The sequence below is a fragment of the Peromyscus californicus genome, unplaced genomic scaffold, assembly GCF_007827085.1.
Source record: "Peromyscus californicus insignis strain IS unplaced genomic scaffold, ASM782708v3 Scaffold_4__1_contigs__length_199733344, whole genome shotgun sequence".
Lineage (NCBI taxonomy): Eukaryota > Metazoa > Chordata > Mammalia > Rodentia > Cricetidae > Peromyscus > Peromyscus californicus.
The window spans coordinates 72,375,717-72,395,690 of record NW_026294562.1 but is presented as its reverse complement, the minus strand read 5'-3'; the positions used below and the strand labels follow the sequence as shown (position 1 = coordinate 72,395,690).

Sequence of the window (19,974 nt, the reverse complement as noted above, 5' to 3'; positions counted from 1 at the left end):
AATGAGACTCATAATTTTATACAATTATATGTTAATAATGTATAAAAATACTAAACCAAAATTTTTTTCTTATGACATGATCAAAATGAGAAAACCAATCTTGTTTAAGTACTATGATCTACCAAACTTAGTCAAGCCTGCCAAATTTCTGTCTATTAACTCTTTCTGGCACCAGGGACTTCCATCATCTCCTGGAGCAGACAAGGACGCTGAGAGCTGGAGAAGAGGATGCTCACCCCAAGGTCACCCAGCAGTCTGGGACAGAATTGCCAGGGTGTCCTGATGCCGTTGTCTGATGCAGGGAAAGTCATCATCAGGCTAACTCGGACAGTAAGCTGGCTTGGCAAGAGGACAGTGCCCTTGTCTCTGCCTCATGCTTCTGCACCCTGGCACAAGACACCCTTCCCTTCTAGGACCAAGTGGGCTGCGAGGAAGTGGGAGACAGATCAAGGAATCTCTTGGGGACCTGGGATGTTGGGGAATAGCCAAACGTGTATCCTCCATTTCTACCATGGGAGGGTCTGTGCTCATCACGGAGCAGGAGGACATGGTGACAGGCAGCTGTGCCTTTGTTGCCTTCTTAGCCTAGCCGCTGGAGTCCGCACTTCCGCTTCTCCATTAGTGACTGTTTCATTGTGGTGATCTGGCAAAGCCACTTAAGGGAGAGCGGCTCCTGGCTTGAGAGGATGCACACCATCACAGTGGAGGAAGAGGAGCTAGTGGCGCTGTGGAGTGAGAGTGTGTGGCTGGGTGCAGGACTGGGGGCTGTTTGGGAAGGTTGTGGAAGCTTCGTTGGAGGAAGCAGGCCACTGAGAGCCTCATGTGCGTGCTGTCATGCCGTCTCTGACATGATGGATGGATTCTAGCCCTTTGGAACTGAAGCCAAAGTCAACCCTTTCTCCCTTAAGGTGCTTTGGTCAGAGTATTTGCTCATAGCAACGGACGTGGAACCAGGGGAGGAATAATGTAAAATGCTGTCTTCTGGACAGCACTGGCAGACTCACAGCTGCTGCGGGTTACCTGCTATCTGCGCAAGACTACCCTAGCAACATTCTAGCATGGATGCATGTGGAGAGGTAGGATATGGGGGAGTCATTGTTCTTCAGGGTGTGGCTACTGATAGGGTGCCGGTGCTCCTGTGGATAGCCTCGCACCCATGAGATATGGGCAACACTAACTGGGACTCCGTGGGTTTGTTGTTGTTGTTGTTGTTGTTTGTTTTGTCTTTTGAGACAGGGTTTCTCTGTGTAGCCCTGGCTGTCCTGGAACTAGCTCTGTAGACCAGTTTGGCCTTGAACTCAGAAGATCCACCTGCCTCTGCCTCTGCCTCCCAGTGAAGTTCCAATTCTTTAGGTGGCAGTGAGAGCCCTTCACATCCTTGACCTGGGCAGCCCCACCCCTTCAGCCTTGTGCCCTGCCCTTGGCTGCACTTACTGCTCACCTATGGGGACCCACAGCACTGCCCCCAGGTGCATGCTTCTACCTGCCCAAACCCTCCCTGTCGTTGGAGATACAGCCCAATCTCTTCTTAAAAAGCTTTAGAATACTTCAGTAGCTATATATTTGTACATAATCATAGGTACAAGAGCATAATCCAATATGTGTACATGATGCGTTGTGCTAAAATCCAGTGTGAACAGCCTTTCTGTTGCCTCAAATGCTTATCAGACTGGTCTAGCTATCTTTCTTTCTCTCTTTCTTCCTTCCTTCCTTCCTATTTTCAGACTGGTCTAGCTATCTTTCTTCCTTCCTTCCTTCCTTCCTTCCTTCCTTCCTTTCTTCTCTTAAGTTTCTCGCTCTTTAAACAATTTTTAAAATATTTTTATGAGTATATTTTTTTCTGCATATATGTATGTGTACCACGTGTGTGCAGTGCCCACAGAGGCCAGAAGGAGGCATCAGAGTCCTTAGACTCTGTAACTGGAGTTCCAGATGGTTTTGAGCCATGTGAGTTCTGGGAGCAGAACTCTAGATGCTCTGGAAGAGCAGCCAGTGCTCTTAACTGCTAAACCATCTCTCCAGTCCTCTTATACTTATCTTGAACTATATCATTATATTAGTCACTTTTCTTATTGTTGTGACTTATTTGACAAAAGCAGTTTAAGGAAGAACAGGTTTATGTATTGGCTCCCTGTCTGAGGGTAGAGTCAGTCTGTCACAGCAGGATGGTGGGTGGCGGGTCACCTTGCACCCACAGTCAGGAAACAGAGAGACAAATGCTGGCTGGTGCTCAGCTAACTGTCTTCTTTTTCTGTAGCTGGGACCTCAGACCATGGGATGGTATTCCACTCCCACCCCAACCCCTCACCTCTACCCTACCCCACCACTGCACCGGCTCATGGTAGGTCTTCTCACCTCTGATGAACCTCTTTGGAAATGACCTCATAGACATTCCCAGAAGTTTGTCTCCTGGCTGATCTGTAGAGTTGAAAATCAAGATTAGCCATCAAGTCATGGAGTGTTACAGCCCATAGTCCCCTGACTATGCTGCGAACACTAGACCTAATCCTCCTAGCTAACTATGCTTTGGTACCCATTTCCTCCATCTCTTTTTCTCTCCCCTTCCCGGTCTCCAATGGCCGCTATTGTACTGTGTTTCATGAGATAGATTTGTGGTTTGCGTATGTGAGTTCTCATGTACCGTTTGCTTGTTTTTCTATGCCTGGCTCATTTCACTTAGTCAACCCCTTAGTGCTCCGATCTCCCCAACCCCCATCAGACACCCCCCCCCCCCCCATCACCCGGCAGTTGGTTTCTTATGCTCCCTCTCTGCAATTGGACAGCTGCTGGCTTCCTTCCTTTGTTTGTTTGAGACAGGGTTTCACTGTGTATCCTGGCTATCCTGGAACTCATTCTGTAGACCAGGCTGGCCTCGAACTCACAGAGATCTGCCTGCCTCTGCCTCCCGAATGCTGGGATTAAAGGGGTGCACCACCACTGCCAGGCTTGGATGCTGGCTTCTTGAGGCTCATGGGACCAACTCGTGTGGCAGCTTTCATTTAAGTTCATTTAAACTCGGATAAAAATAAAAACCCAGTTTCTCATTTGCCCCAGTCACTCTTCAGCTACTTAGCTGCCATACTGGGGCAGCTAACATTTCCTCTGTTGCAGGGAATGCTAGACTTTGAGCTCCTGGGGGCTGAGCTCAGTCACTCAATGCTACACACAGAATTTTGTGGAGGGCCTGCCTGCCATGAGGCACACGCTGAAGAAATCGCTCTCACGGTGAACCAAACTAACAGGTACGGGATTGCTGCAGGGCAGATGGCCAGAGTGCATCTGTGTAACCTTTTGATGATGGAGCGTTGAGGGAGGGGTGTGCTCAAGAGAATGGAAGCCTAAACCAGCTCAGAAGCCGTCTCATCTGGTGGCAGGCTTCTGTTACTACGGGGTAGGGTGAGGTGGGGTGGGGTGGATGTGTCAAAAAGGTTGCCTGCTGCCCAGGGATTAGTGACAGCCCCGCTCAAGGGGCAGTTTGGTGAGAGCCATAGGACACTGGAAATGTCCAGAAAAAGCAAATGGAGAAGCTTGGACTTAATACTGCTGGGACTGACTGAGGAGTGGAGTGCTCAGAGTACAGGAAGAGTCAAAATCACCAAGACAATTCCTCTGATCCGGGGCCTTATGAAGTATAGGCATCCCGATCCCCCACCATTCTGGGTGTTTTGCACACACGAGTGAACTCACACACCAAGTGGATGACAGACCCTTCTCCCTAGCTGCTGGGGTCAACTATGGAGCCTCTTTGGCTGAGTAAGGCTTTGGCAGCCATGGTGTCTCATCATTCATTATTCACAAATAGACCAACTGTTCAGAACTGAAGCTTAAATGTGAGAAGTTGGGGTTGAGAAAAAATGGCAGGGGGCTTGCCTGTTTGGCATCAAAGCTGCCCTCTTCACTCTGGAAAAAAACTTCTTGAGGACATGGTGCCAAGACCTGCATCGATGAGAAATGAGTTTTCATGACGTATCAAAATTGCACTGAAAGAAAAAAGGAACAGCCTCTCTAAGTGGCTGCAGACGGCAAGACTCTAGAAGAGAGAAAACATAAAGCATTATGGTCGGGGGTCACCACAACATGAGGAACTGTAGTAAAGGGTCGAAGCACTTCAGTGAGACTTTTTGGAAGGATTTATTGGGACCTGCTCTGTGGTTTGGTTATGAGTTTGTTTTGTTTTTCGAGAAAGGATTTCTCTGTGCAGCCCTGGCTGTCCTAGAACTCACTCTGTAGACCAGGCTGGCCTTGAACTCAGAGATCTGCCTGCCTCGGCCTCCTGAGTGCTGGGATTAAAGGCGTGTGGTTTGGATGTGATTTAAGTGCAAGCCAGAAGTTCGGTCCAGTGTGGTAAAGATGGAATCCTTAAGAGGTGGGGCCCACTATGAGGTGACAAGGTCAGCTTTGGAGGAGATGGGTTAGTTACCAAGAGAGTGGCTGAGGCAGAGAGACAGAATGGAGGGCACTGTGAATAGCAGGGTGAAGGATGAGTGTGCAACCAAGGAGAGGGGAGCAAATGCAAATGTTGATGGGCTGGCCACTCAGGAAGACTTGTAGCCACTGCCATTTTCCTGGCGACATCCCCCAGGTCCTCAGTGTGCTTAGAGCCACAGAATTAAGAGCCAGAAATGTGATTCAAACTGTGGATGCAAAAACACAACTCTCACCTCAAAGAGGATAAGAGACGGTTTATTCCGGAGGCAAATATGAGTGGTCACAGCCTGGGAACACAGATGTTGTTTGCCTCAGATTCCATGTTCCGGCATATTCTTAGCTCTTTGATTGGTGAAAAATCAGGTTTTGTCAAGTGAGTACTTTCCAAAGAGTTTTTATCTGACATAGAGGTGGGCAAGGGGTGGCTATTTAGGTGGCTCAAGCTAGCCCAAGATAAACTGTAATTAGGCTCTGGACCTGCAACATTCCAACCTCTCCTCATTATAGTTAAGTTCTAATCAATCAGCCTTTGCAGGCACAGCTTCTTTCCAGAATTCTCTTTTATAGACCCAAATCCCTCAAGCAATTGCTCAGGTCACATCAAACCATGTGGAGGGCAGGAAGGGCGGGCACTGTGTCACAGTGAAGAGCTGAGCAAAGACAGACAGACTCCCAGGAGACAGGAAGGCTCTGGAAGCCCTGGGTTGGTGGATGGGGGAAGCCTGCGTGTGGAATGAGAGGCAGGTGGGGAAGGAGCTCAGAGGTTCTTCGGCTCAGCAAGCCGAGGGGAGCTGTAGCACACTGTGTGTGTTCTATTTATATTACATATTTGTTTACTGTGTGTGTGTGTGTGTGTGTGTGTGTGTGTGTGTGCTCGAGCACAGGTCACAGCACAAATGTGGAAATCAGAGAACAACTTCCTTTTTTTAGTAGTTTTTTTGAGACAGGATTTCTCTGTGTTACAGCTCTGGCTGTCCTGGAACTTACTTTGTAGACCAGGCTGGCATCAAACTCAGAGATCCACCTGCCTCTGCCTCCTGAGTGCTGGGATTAAAGGCGTGTGGCACCACCGCTGGGCTTCAGAGGACAGCTTTTAGTAATTATTTCTCACCTTCCACCACATGGGTCCCAAGGAGTGAAGTCAGACCGTCATGCCTGGTGGCAAGCACCTTTACGATGAGCAGCCTCGCTGGCCTCACACTGTGTTTTGACTCAGTGGGGTAAGGTGGGACTGGCAGGCGAGATCGGAAGGTTTCTGGCTTCCTTTCTCGGAACTCGTCCGTGGCATGATTGATTCCCTGAGGGAATCATTTAGCCTTTCAAGTCTTCAATTTTACCTGAAAAATAGGGGGTTGGACAAAGAGGAGTTTCGCTATTTATCATCACATCTCTCCTTTTATGTCATCAGCCTACCGGGGTGGAACAAAGTCTGCTGATCGGCTGTCTTTATGATGTAGGGTCTTGTAGGGTCTCAGGATTCCAGCCGGGACACCAAAGTATTTCTCATGGGAGGCGCCTTTCTGCTGCCCCTTGGTGGGAGGGACCCTCTGGGACCTGGTCGCAGTTGAGACTTAATATGGGGGGCGGGGGACATGCTTTGAGCGGAGTTGCATTTGGGTTTTATTTTTTAAAAGTATTCTTACTGGAAAAGGAATTGTGCACAAGAGAACAACCCAGATGTAGATTAGAGCTTTATCAGCCAAATCAGTGACTCCTCCTTTCCCCAAGGTCAACAACACTCCACCCACCAGTCTTGGGGTGTGTTGGAGGGGGGCAAGGGGGCAATTCAGGTGGGACGTGCCCAAACCGCTTAATTCCCTGGGCTTCCAATACAAGATTTATGTGTTCATTGTTGGTCAATAAGCGCCAGGCACAGAGACCCCCTTCCAGGGTCACAGTTGCTCTTCCAAATGACTCATCTCTGTCCCAAGAAAGTCACTGAGATCCTCACATGAGAGCTCAAAGACGAATATTTTGTTTGAGATAGGGACCTGGTTGATTTGCCCAAGTGTTGGGATTGCAGGCGGGGGCTGGGCGCTTCCGTGTGGTAAAGACACATTCTCTAACAACTCAGGATGAACAACAACAACCACCACCACCAACAAAACAAACCATACAAAGCCGGGCTGCCGCTGCACGCTCCCGGCAAGCCTTCCAGCTACCAACCCCGGTACCCACGCGTGCGCTGGCACGCACACTACCACAAACAACTTTAAAAAAAGAAGCGTCAGAAAGGTTTATGCTGTCAATTGCCTCCGCTTTTTGCTTTTTTCTCTTAAAACTAGGTCTGGGCGCTGGGTTTCTGCCAGCCCCGCCGCCGACGCTGCCTTCCCACGGTGGGGTCAGATTCACGGCCACAGTCCCCCATGCTGGGCACTGGTCCATTCCAGCTGTGGCAAGGGGTCTATGTGACCGCCCTCCGCGCTGGACGACCTGCGGGAACTTCCCCAGGCGATCGCACGAGGCTGGGCAGGTTTCTTTCTGTTGAGTATTTATTACTTTGGTTTTAAGGCCATCAATCTCTGAAGAAAAAGAAGCCTAGATTGGGAAACTGAGCCTGACCCGAGGGCGGAGTCGCGCGCTGCCCCGCCTCGTCCCCGCGGGCGGTCCCCGATCGGCCCCCCTCCTAGGAGCTGTGCCCGTCCCCCTGGCGCCTCGTCACCGCCGCTAGGCCAATGGGCTGGGCCGCACGGCCGCGCGCACTCACACCGGCTGTCCCTAAGACCCCGACACACCGTCCCCAGCGCGGTTCTTCGGCTCTGGTCCAGCCCGCAGCCGTCGGAGTCGCCATGCAGTCCCCACGCACCGAGCTCTTCTCTTTACTGCTGCTGCTGCTGCTGGCGGCGCCCTCCTTGGCGCTGCCGTCCAGGACCGGCCGCTCGGCCTCGGCTGCCAGCGTCTGCCCGGAGCGTTGCGATCCCACACGCTGCGCCCCACCGCCCACGGACTGTGAGGGCGGCCGCGTCCGGGACGCGTGCGGCTGCTGCGAGGTGTGCGGCGGGATTGAGGGTGCAGCATGCGGCCTGCAGGAGGGTCCCTGCGGCGAGGGGCTGCAGTGCGTGGTGCCCTTCGGGGTGCCCGCCTCGGCCACAGTACGACGGCGCGCTCAGGCCGGCGTGTGCGTGTGTGCCAGCAGCGAGCCGGTGTGCGGCAGCGACGCCAAGACCTACACCAACTTGTGCCAGCTGCGCGCCGCCAGCCGCCGCTCCGAGAAGCTTCGCCAGCCGCCGGTCATCGTCCTGCATCGCGGCGCCTGCGGCCAAGGTATCCGCCCCACCCTGCCCTGCACTCCTGGGTGGCTTCTCACCCTCGCCCTCCCAACCTGGCCTGTCCGGGCCAAGGGACGGCAAAGAACTGTGTGGTGTTCTGGGTATCCAGTCAGTGGGGGAGAGGGACAGGACTCGGGGTGGCTGTGTTTCATGGGCTCCCTTGGACCCAGTTTCTGCGCCCAACATCGGGTCGTTCAGCGCAACGCCAAGCAGGTGCTTTGCACGCTTTGGTCCTCTGCTGGGTGACCCCGCAGGCGGTTGGGTAGAGCCGCATAACGCCTGGATCTTGGCATGTTGATACACGTAGCTTTGGGACCACAAGAACTCTTGTCTGTCGCCTTCCCTTCCTTCTCCCTCTCTGCTGCTGCTTCCTTTCTTCTTGGAATTAGCCAGGCAGTATTTTTCTCGTAGATCCCCTTAGTGAAAAACTTTCACTTTGGAGAGATGGGAAGAGGGAACAGCGCTGCGCAAGCCAGCCCGCACTTCCCTCCCCTGGTCTCCTAAGCAAAACCCGGCTTAGAACCCCACCCCGACCTTCTTGCTTCCATTGATTTGAGTTAACTTTACAGAAAACAAAGCCTCACGACTCGTTCTTTGGTTCTTTTGAATGAGCTCAGCCAGGTAGTGGACCACAAAATTTGCCGAGGTAGAGGTAGAGAGAGGCCCGCTAGGGATGATGAAAAATGTCCCCCCACCCCTTCCTTATGTGACCTTTCTGTACCAACAAGAGCTGGAGTGGCAGGGAGGTGGTGATGGGGTGAAGGAGGTTGGGGAAGTGCCCCGCTTTCTGCTGGACCTTCCAGAAAAATGCTTTGGTTAAATGCAGAGATATGCTGTGGAAAAACAGTTAAGTTCAGACTGGCCACTCCAGCGGTGTGGGGACCAGCCAGCTGGGCTGGGTAGTGTGCACTTGGCTTCAGTTATAGGGCTCCTGCCCAAACCTAGCACCTCCTCCCTCTGGGCATGTAGTGGGGAGGATAGGAAAGCACAGGACAGAGGGATTGATCTAGATTTTTCTTTATAGGAATATGGTCCTGTATGACCACTTTGGAGTTGGCAAAATTTAACTCACATAGAGTGGTTGGTGTAGGAAGAGGTGGATGCTTGTTTATATTCTTACCACCAGAGCACAGGGCTGGACCTCAGCCCCAGGAACTCAGCCTCATTAGAGAGAGGAAAGTTTTTCCAGAGAGGACTGATCCAGAGCGCTTCCTAACCTGCCCCATGAGGAGGCATACCCACTAAGCCCCAGCCCGTGTGGCAGGTGAGTTACCTTTGGACTGTATTTGATCTCATAGCCTCTAGAGGAGGAAGTTTGTGTCATCATTCTTGTCTTACACAAATCGGAACTGAGGTTGAATAATTTGATCAAGGTCACTCAGCTGAAACTGGAACCCAGGCAGCCTCATTCAGATCAGACCAGAGCTCGACCCCAAGGCTGTAGGCAAGAGGCTTCCAAGGGACTGGAATGGCCATCTCACCCTAGGGAGAAGTGGGGAACAGTGCGGTTGAGGAGTGGACACTTCTTTGAAGTGGAGGATAGATTGGTGTTGCCGGAGACAACTAGAGATGCTCAGTAGTAATCCGGAGTAGTGGCTCAGTTCCCTGGGGAGGCAGGTGTGGCTCAGTTCCCTGGGGAGGCAGGTGTGTCAGACAAGCGGATGTTCTTGAATAGTCGTCTTTTTTTTGTTTTTGTTTTTGTTTTTCAAGACAGATTTTCTCTGTGTAGCTTTGGTGCCTGTCCTGGAACTCACTCTGTAGACCAGGCTGGCCTCGAACTCACAGAGATGCGCCTGGGAATAAAGGCCAGTGCCACCACCGCCTGGCTTGAATAGTTCTTGAGTAGGTGATGCTCGGAGGAGGGCTGTTCTAGTACTGACCTAGAGGAGGAGTGTAGGAGGTGGGGAGTCTGGGTTCCTTCTTTAAGAACCTGAGTGTGTGGCGGTGCCGTTAAAAAAGCACGTTTTGGTGAAAAACCCATCAGCTGTTACAGTTTGTAGCTTCACCTCGTGGGGCCCCCGAGTTACTGATACCATGTGAAGCTGAGTCAGTTAAGGCCTGGAGTTCGAAGAGACCAAATACTTGGCTGGTTGAGTTGTCCGGAGGCGACAGGTCCCTCATTAGCCCAGGCCCCCAGTGGCCCCTCTTTGTGGAGACAGCCAGGGGAGAATGATATTGGTGGGCTTTGGAAGGGAGTGTAGAGATCGAGGTCAGCCATCCTTCCTACTTTTTAAAATACTTGTTGCTCTGTATTACGTCTGACATAATATGTCTGCCTACCTGGTACTTAGGCACTGATAGTTATGTGGGTGGATGGATGGAGAGATAGGAGGTGCTTGGCACACACAGCTGACTCCATAGCTTTGCCTTTAATTCCTAGCCTTTAATTCCTGAGGTACCTCCAGGACCAGACTCTGGGAACCAGCTACCTTCATTCAGCCATATCCTGGCTCCAGCTTTCAGCAGCTGGTGCCCAGAGCAGCTAGCTCATTGGATGTCACAACTGAATAAGGAGAATTGGCTGCCTGCTCCAGTGTGAACTTTAGATGGGAGTGCTGTTGTAGCTGGGTGGCATAGAGGCCTTTTTGGAGAAGTACCACTGAGTAGAAGATGAGGGGAAGCGCTGTGAGAACATGTTGAGGTCAGAGAGGTTCTGTGAAGCAGGATCCAGGAGGAAAGCTCAGGAGGCAGGTGGGGATGTGGTGGGAGGAGATGTCCCAGGCATTGCTTTGGGAGTTGTGGTAGCCCTTTGGATGGAGAAAATGCCATCATGCCGAATGAAACTCTTGTTTTTAAGTCGGTTAATGAAAACATCAGAGAACATCTCTTGCTTTGGAAATAGAGACAAATTATCAGTGCTGCGGCATTTGGCTGAGAGGTACGCAAGTATACAGAGGACAAGGGTCTGTTATTATGGACCAGGAATGTGCAAAAAGACAGTGAGAATAAATAAATTGGTGTGCTGGTTCACGCCTGTGATTCCAGCAAGAGTTCCAAGGGTTTGAGGCCAGTTTGGGGCGACAGACCCTGTGTCAAATAAAAAAAGTTTTGATCACTATAGGGTAGCAGAGCAGGGTGCTGTATAAGTCATACTTCTGTACCAGGCGTCTATTTACCAAGCCTTTGGTCCTCCCAACACTGTCTGTGTTGTCATTCCCCTGGTACAGCTGACCATCACACTGCAGCACCTTGAGCCCATGCGTGGATCCGGAGCCCATTCATAACCACCACTCTGTGCTGTGGACAGAGCGACGGAGATTATAAACCAGATTCAGCTAAGTAGCAGCTCATAGCTGAAATAAACCATGCTCCTGATGGCCATGGCTGTGGGATAATGAGGGATGGATCTCTCCTTCCATGGGCACAGGAGTCAGGGCAAGGTTGCCTTCAGTTACTGGCCGAGGAGGAGCACAGCGTTAGAGCGGTTGTAGTAAAGATGTGTCTCCAGCCAGAGTCCCAGACTGTAAACCGTTCTTGGGCAAGAAAGGGACATTCCAAAAGACCAACCACAGTGTGAGGTGCTGCAGCTGTCTGCTAAAGAGCCAGGAAAAGACTCCCCAGATAGGAGAAACCTAGTCCATCCATTCCTCCTGGTGTACCCTTCAGGAAAGTCCAAACATCCAAGACATCCCAAAGGGACAAGCCTAGAGCTTTCCAAGCCTCAGGTGGGGGCCGAGAAGGCCTGGAAGGGGAAAGCTACAGCTTTTCAGAAGCTCTTACTCCTGGCTCACCCCAGAGCCTCTCTGAAGGCAGAGGCCACAGAACAGAATTCTTGGAGGCATGAACTATTTGTAAAACTGACTTTATTTAGGTGGCTCTTTTATGTGAGCCTTGAGCAGGTGGTCACTGTGAGCTTTAGTGCCTGGCCTTGCTGGACCGCAGAGATACAAGAAGTAGCCGGAAGTCCCTGCCTGAGGGAGCTCACAGTCAACACAGTGGGGATAAAGACAGTCATTCACTACTGGAGCTTGTTTCCTTTTGTCTAGTGAATGAAGTTCAAGAGAATCATTTCTGTCTGCTATTGGCAATTGGATGTACCTCTTGTCACTTAAAAAAAATATGCATACAGGGTGGGGACTAGGCTTCATCTTAGGGCAGGATTGGTAGAAAGTGTGTGTGGGATTCTGTCACCTGAAACTGTCTTCCTAGCCTTTATACAGCCTTTATACAGCTTTTCTCCTGGGCTGGTGTCTTCCCTTATTGCCCGATGGATGGTTTGCTAAAGTGTTAAATTAGTAAGGCTTGATAAAATTAGTAAGTTAACAGGATCAAAAGCCAGGCATTTGGTTTACTTTATCCCATCCCAGGGAGCAATAAATAGATTGCCTTGGAACTTAAAACCATGATTGGTCCGGGATGGCGGGGCTGTGAGCTCTCTGGCCAGATGCCTCAGCACGGCGGGCCCAATTCTGAGTTGGTTTGGAGCTGGGTGATGCTGGACAAATTTCGTGCCTTGGATTCAGGCATCAGACTTTCCATGAGCTTACGTTTCTCACGAACAAATAGCTCTGGCCCTGCGTGCCGTGAGGGAGTGGTCACGCTTGGCAGTGATTTGAGGAAGCCTTGAGTACCGACCCCTGGCTCTGGCCTGTGTGGGTCCAGACCTGACCAGTACCAGCCCCTTCAGGACCACAGCAATGAAGGGCCTGGATCCATGGCTTCTGAGATCCCTTTGAGCTAGAATGGCTTACAGGTCTTGTAAGGAAACTGGTCTGTGAAGAGATTGTGGTCCTGTATCTATTTCGAAGGTTTGGATGCTCTAAGAGATGCTTTTTGCTTTCCCTTATATTATGATGGGAAAAGCCAAGGTTGGCGCTGAATGGATGCCCCCATCCTGTGCTTAGTACCTTCATGTCAGCTTTCTGCCAGCTCATGAATATTTCTGGGAGACAATGGGAGTTCCATGCCCACTCCCAAGAACCAATGCCAGAGAGTCTGGTAATTCTTTGTTCTTTTTCCGTGACTTTGAGCCCTGCCTCTTGGTCCTTAAGGTTGAGATCCCCACTGAGCTACTTCTTTTGCTTTTCCATTTTCTCTGCCATTAGAAAAGAAAAATGCTTCCAACAGAGAAACCGAGAGGGTAGTAGACATTCTGAATACTTTCCCTAAAGGTTCTCAGAAACAGCTGGAAAGTTGGTGTGATTCGGCCCTGCTAAATGACGGGTGTCTAGAACCACAGGGGAACGTTAGTCAAGACAGCGTGCTTCAGAAACAGACGTAAGCGGTAATGATGAGGGATGTGTATGGTGCTGGGGGGGTTGCAGAATTCAGCTGTCAGAGTCAGTGATGTAAATTCTAAATCCATCCAGTGCATTTACTGAACAACTACTGTGTATGCAGAAGCATACAAAATAAAGGGAAGGAGAGGTCAGGTTGGCTGGCCTTTCTTATTGAGCAGCTTTTACGATGCCTGACTGTGGGCTCGGTTTCTTTCTGAGCTTCTCTTTCTGGATGTGGGACGGGTGTCCTCACCAGTAAAACCATAATGGAAATAAGATTGTTTGCCCACACCTCTTGGAGCTATCAGCATGGAAGGACATTGTTTCACGAAGCGTTTGGCATCATCTGGTGCCCTTCTAGATAGAACTCCGTCCTGTCAGCTGTAATGATAACCATTGACGTCATCGTCAAAGCTCCAATGAGGTAGTCATCTCAGAGGTAAAGTCTAGAATGTCTTTGACCCATGGTGCTGCGAGCCACAGAAATATGAAGCAGGAATTCAGCTGATTATAGCAAAGGCTAATACCTGGAAGAAGCAGAGCTCTTCCAGAGAAAAAAGCCAAGCCTTAGGGAGACTTGGTGATATTAGCCGGTACCTGCAATGATTTTCTTGTGCGCTATGGCAGCTTTCCCAATTGATTCTTTTCCTAAGAACTTCTAAACAGTGTAGATTGATTATTCCTTGGGCATATACAACTAAGGTGTTTGGATACAGTCATTCAGGCAAGGCTTCCTGCTTCCAGGCTTTCTGCTTCTTTTTAGCATTAGAATTCAGATGTCTGCCTTCTGCAATTATCTCCTTTAGCAAGCACACAGAGCCAGGGCCAGCTCTGGGCAAAAGCATCCAAGGACAAATGGCAGACAGAATAAGCTCCCCAGACCACCTGCTAGGTAAATATCCATACGGAGACACCACCTAGGCCAGGCTTCTTGTGCAAATTAAGCTCAGACTCCCCTTTTTCTCACAGCCCAAGTGTCACCCTTACTTAGAACAAAAGGGTTTTTACATACCAGGTGCATCAAGCTATGAGGCAGGCTTCCTAGCTACCCAGCAGACTTACCCTGCCCGACCAGAAATCGGCAGGGCCTGAGTATGGACACGGGTCACTGGGTGGGGGTGGGGTGGGGTGGGGTGGGGTGGGGGAGGTGGGAACGGGATGGAAAGAACTTAGAACTATGAGAGGACAGGAGAAGGGACAGAGAGGAGCTAAGTATGAGAACAGAATTGAAGCTGTGGAGATAGAATTTTGTCTCAGAAGAATAAAGTGAATGGACCTAAAAGCTTCGTGTAAGGAGATTCATTTGCTATCCCTCAGATTAGTAACCCCCACCACTCATGGGAGAAATCTCAGGGCAGGCTCCTGAGGGGAATTTGATACCATGGGACACTTTGGGTTGGTGAGTGGGTGGGTTATGAAGGATGCACAGAGAGGGGGTGATGGAAGCATGTGTCGTGAGGCTGACATGGAGTTTACCAGATTGGAAAGGTTCTCTGGGCTGAGGGAGTCAAGTGCCAATTTCCCATACCCTCTGATGGTTCCAGTCATTACCTAATCGTTGATCTTCTGAAAAGTATGCAGCTTCCTTTGAATTAAGAGCTGCATGTGAGGGAAACCTGGGATGGAGTATCTCCCTGAACCTGGAGCTCATAGACTAAGCTAGACTGTCTGGCCAGCGAGCCCCACGGACCCTCCCCAGTGCTGGGATGACAGGTGTGCCACTGTGTCTGGCTTTGTCACCTGGGTGCAGGGGATGGAACTGGACCTCATGCTTGTGCTTCAGTTTACTGACCTGGGCATTTCCCCAGCCCTTAGGACATTGTCTTGACATACATTGTCTCATCTGCCCTTCGTGGAGCTGGTGACATGCAGGACATGACAGTTGATCGACCCTCCAGGTCCTTCTTGGATCTGGCCTGGTTTTGTTTTTATGTTCTGGAAATCCTCATAGGGAAAAATGTGTCATGCCTTAAGAAAAGAGGGGGGAAAAATAACCCAAACAGTTTGGGAGTTTACAAATGCCCTATTATTTTGATTGCTAGGACAATTTGTTGACTTAGCATATTTCATAAATGGTCCTGTACAGCATTGCTTGACAGCAACTGCTCCCTAGCCACGGGACAGTCACATCTGTGCACTGAATTCTCTGGGGGCTGGTGTCGTGGTTGGAATTTCTGATAATTCCCAAATTTAAATAAGCCATGTCTTCATGAGTCAGAGCCTTGTGCAATATTTCAGACCTCAGGAACGTCTTCTTCTCCCCTGGTTGTGCAATAACTCTCTAGATGCTATGCTGCGTGTGCAGTGAGCCGTGTTTGTCTCAGCGTGGATGAGATGTAGAATTCCCTTCCACAGTGTCTTGGGCAAGACGCTACCTGATCATCCAGCACTGTGGCACCTCACGCCCTGTGACCGGAGATGAGTTCTCTCTTTGGTGCTGGTACTCAAAGTGAGAGTCATCACTCTGTGTGGGCAGATGGATGCAGAGTGCTGCTCTTTGGGGTTGCCTCAGTAGATGGCTGCCCACAGATGTGGGAGAGGGAGGGCTCATCCAAATCCAGCAGTTACAGCTGCTGCTTTCACACACACACACAGTGAGCCACCTGGAAGTGGAACATGATATTCTTGGGCCAGGATGGGGGAAATGTCACCAAACCACGGTGACCTAAAAAGTGACCACTACTGTTCTAATTGTGTAGCAGATCTTGTCTTCTTGTTCCTTCATGGACACCCAGGAAGACAGTGGCCTTAAACCCTGCCACCTAGCTGAGGAAACAGAAGAGGCTCCAAGAGATTTCATTCACCCAGGGCCACCCAGGAAGGAGGAGAGAGCCTGGATTTGAACTTGGCTCCGCTTCACTACCAAACTGTTTGGGGGACTTCCTTGACTCAAGTGTGTTGTTTAAGAGCATGCTGATTAATTTTCAAATATTTGGAGCCTTTTCCAGCCTCTTCCCTTTTATGACTTTCTAGTTTAGTTCCATTGTGGTCTGAGAACATGCTTTGTGATTTCTGTTCTCTTGAGTTCATTAGAGTGTATTTTCTGGCCTTGAATGTGGTCAGCCTTGGTAACTGCTCCACATGGGCTCGAAGAGCATGTGTTCAGCTGGCGTTGGCTGGAATCTTCCAGATAGATCTTCCAGCTATCAGTTAGATGGAGCGTGTTGGCAGTGATGTTCAGGTCAACAGGACACTGATGTTGTACCTCTGCTGGCTGGCAGGGTCTGAAAGTGGGATGGATGCTGAAGAGCCCTCAGCTGCAGTCTCTATTCTGGGACTCCGTTCTAGAAAACTGGATCTCCTGAGGCCCCGCCTCCACCCCTGGATGAGTTACTGACTCTGTGTGTTCTGTTTCCTAATGTGTCGCACAAGGACAAAGATACTGCCTGGGGGACATCAGCAGGATATTGTGAGGTCAGATAAACTAATGAGATAGTGAAATGGCTTTGTCAACCAGGAATACAAATGGTTGATAGATATCTGGGCTGCTAGTCAGCAGTTTCAGACTCTTCCATTTCTCCTGCTAGGAAAAAAAGGAAACAAACAAACCCCACCAAGACCAAGGCAGAAAAGATAAAAAAGTAAGGTGCATACTTACTGGGTCTCTTCTGGCCATGGTCATTGTCAGGAAATACCCGAGACTGGGTACTTTACAAAGAAGATAGGTTTATTCTGCTCACTTTTCCAGAGGTTCAAGCATATGCTTGACTCTGGTAGAGGCGCCTTGGTGGGGGCACCATAATGGTGGGAGTGTGAACTAGAGAGATCATGAGACAACATGGAAGTCAGAGAGAGACCAACAGAGGCCAGGCTTGTTCTGCCATAACAACTCTCTTGTAGGAACTAACCAGGAACCCAGGAGAACTGTCTTAACTCCACCTAAGGGCCAGTCACCCAGACCCCCAGTCATCCAGTTGTCCTGCCTCTTAAAGGGCCCACACTACCTCCTCACAGCAACGCCCAGGGGACGTGTTCAAGCCACAGCCCCTCATTGCCAGCATGGGGATCTGCTGTGCCTTCTACTACACATCTCTAGCCACACCAGCTCCTCATTTTCACGTTTCCTTGGCTCTTGTGGACCAAGACACTGCCTTGTGGAGATACCAGAGGCTGGCCAAAGCCACCAGCTGATTGTAGGGAAGACAGTCTTCCAGAGCATGCAGCCTGGAGCTGAAAGGTGCTGCAGACCCTATAGTCCAGTTCTTCACTTCAGAGATAGGGAAACTGAGGCACCTAAAGGGAACTAGATTCTCACAAGCTGTGCTATTAGACTTGCTAGGGTCAGAGCCTGGGCCCTGGTAGCCCTAATGACCTAGGTTCTGCTGCATGTCCTCAATAGGTCAAAAAGTCACAATTAATAGTGAAACGCAGAAGTAAGCTATTCGATATGGACACATTGGGAAGAGAGACAAAGCAGTCCAGTGACCCTTCCTAAGCTGATGTCTGACATGAGGTCAGATTTAAATAGAGGGCAAGAGGTAGACAGCTCAAGCAGTCCAGGTCATGGTGTGGTCCCACCCATTACTCACCCATCACTGTCTCAGCTCCAGTCTCTCTTGCAGAATGCTCTGACATGTCAGAATTGTGCGAAATTTCTTTGCTGAAGACAAGTTCCTCCTCTGTCTGGCACCAGGCTTCTCCGTACCCCATCTTCGAGCATGAGATGCCTGGGGAAATTCTAACTCCTTGGGGACCATCCTTTCAATAGTCTGATAGCCAAAGGTAGGGACACAAGAGTCTCTTTAGAATATCGTCATATCTGGGGCAGGAAGATGGCTCAGTAGTGTGAACTGCTCTTGCCGAGGACCCAAGTTGGGTTGTCATTATGCTGGGTGACTCACAACTGCCTGTAACTCCAGTCTGGGTAATCCAACACCCTCTTCTGGCCTTCACATGCACAAACCCATACATACACACATAATTAAAAGTAAAAATAAAATCTTAAAAAAAAAGTCTTCATCTGTCAGAACAGTTATTGTAACCATTGTGTATCTATGAGCTTGTTGGTGGGGGCTGATGCTATGAACCATTCTCAGCCCTCTCCTTCCTCTGGAGCACTTGGAGGAGGCTGGGGTCCATATGAGGCATTTCCCCTGAGGTCTGAGAAACAGTGGGTGTTTTCACTTAGTCTCACTTTTCAAAATGTCACTGAAGAGATTTTTTCCCCCTCTCCTTAAAGAGAGACTACAAAGCAACCCGTGTGGTAACTGGTTTCTCCCCTGAAGCATTTTGAGGCCCTTGAATGCTAATTACAGTGCACTTGCCTCAGGGAAAAAGCTGCGTAAATATCCTAGTGAATGAATCAGGGCTGAGCTGCCTCAGTGTCTTAACCTGTGGTTTGAGCTTCTTCAGGATGAGCGTGCTTTCCCCTCCGCGGACAGACTTGTGCCTTTGCTCCGTATTGTTTAGCCGTGGTGGGAATCCATCTAGACGTCTGATGATGATCCATTGCACTCTGTCAGCTTTTGAAAATCAGAAGCATAAACACACCAAAACATACAAGGAAAGAGATTCATGTTCCTGCATTCACCAGGGAACACAAGCTTGACCCCCTCCTCCCTGTGGGGCGTTTACCCAACCACCCCCACAGTTCCCCAGAGTTTTCTTGAGTGTGAGTAGCAGGAAATATTAGATAGAAGGATTTATTACAGAGAATCTTGCGGAGATAAACAGATAGAAAATAAAGGATAGCCTCGAGAGCACCTGGAACCTATTCCAAGGGGCCCTGACTGTCTCGGCCCCAGGGTTTTTATAGAGACGCCAAGGGGTGGAGCAAAAGACCTCCTCCCCCAGCACAGCCAAGTGCAGACCATCCCAGACACCTGCACTCAGGCCCGTGGTCCTAATCATCCTCTATGCGGACCTGCTGGGTAAAGCCACGAGGACCCCGAGAACGGGCTCCACACCTCCCCTCACGGGGCAATGGTTGTTTTCACTTCTAGGATGGGCACTTCATGTTCTTGGGTGTTTTCCTGCCTTGAATTCTTTTAGGATACACAGTAACAAATACGGTAGCTGGAGAGGAGGGGATCCGTGTGCTGTAGCCCATGGTGTTTATTGTCAAACTCTTTCTCCAAAGGGTTGCTATAGTATTTTGTCACCAATGATGGAATTTCTTTTTTCTTCTTCTTTTTTAATGTGTATTGTGGGAGAGTATGAATGTGTTTGGGGGTGCATGTTTGTGTACCCATTTGTGGTGATCCAGAATCTGGAGGTCAACCTCTGGTGTCCTTCCTAGGTGCCGGCTACCTTGTTTTTGTGAGACTTGGGTCTCGTTGGCCTGGAGCTTGCCATGTAGGCTCGGTTGGCTGGTCAGTGAGCCCCTGGGGTCCACTTATTTGATCCTCCCAGGTCAGGGATTACAAGTACCCACCACCAGGGGGGTTCTTGTGGATTCTGGGGCTTGAACTCAGGTCCTCACTGCTTGTGTGGCAAGCACTTTACTGACTGAGATGTCGTCCCAGCCCAGCTATGGAATGTCAACCTCTCAAGTCATGGAAAGTCAACAAGAAATTCCCTCAAAGGAAATCTTCATGGTAAATGGCAGACGTCGGTTCAGAGCCAGGCGTACTGCTCAGTGGGCAGGTTTTCCTGTTGCCAGTCGGGGACCTTCAAGTTCATCTCCTGTAAGGGGAAGCAGTGTTTGGGGTGGAATGAGCACTTCAGAAATTTGGATTGATCTGGGATAGGTGAGTTGCGATCGCAGACCATCTAGGCTGAAAGGGCTTGGGACTGTCACAGCAGTCAGCCATCCGGCTCATCACTTGTGTTTTTGGGTGAGGAGCCTGGAACAAGTGAGGGGTACCAAGGTCCAAGGGCATTAGCCCAGTATATGACAGAGAATGCAAGTCCCCAGATGCCTAGCTCTGGGCTTGCTACATGGAACCTTCCAGATGTCAGCTCTTTCCAGGATATGGATTAAGGCCAGACTGACTGTTTCTGTTTTGAAAATTGAAGAATGTGTTTATTCAAATGTTTTGGACATATGTAGGAGTGTAACGTGAGCCACATAAATTCAGTTTTCTAGTTTGAGAGTTCTATTAAAAAAATAAAAATAG

The 19,974-nt window shown here is 50.0% G+C and overlaps 1 protein-coding gene across 1 annotated transcript in view; it reads left to right on the top strand.

Annotated features, from left to right (window-relative positions):
- The first annotated feature begins 7,111 nt into the window (after positions 1-7,111).
- Htra1 (HtrA serine peptidase 1) overlaps positions 7,112-19,974 on the top strand; it is a 51,531-nt gene continuing 38,668 nt past the window's right edge. Inside the window, exon 1 of the mRNA XM_052762965.1 lies at positions 7,112-7,692. Within this exon, the coding sequence (XP_052618925.1) occupies positions 7,218-7,692 (475 nt within the window). The 5' untranslated portion in view covers positions 7,112-7,217. The remainder of the gene's footprint in view (positions 7,693-19,974) is intronic.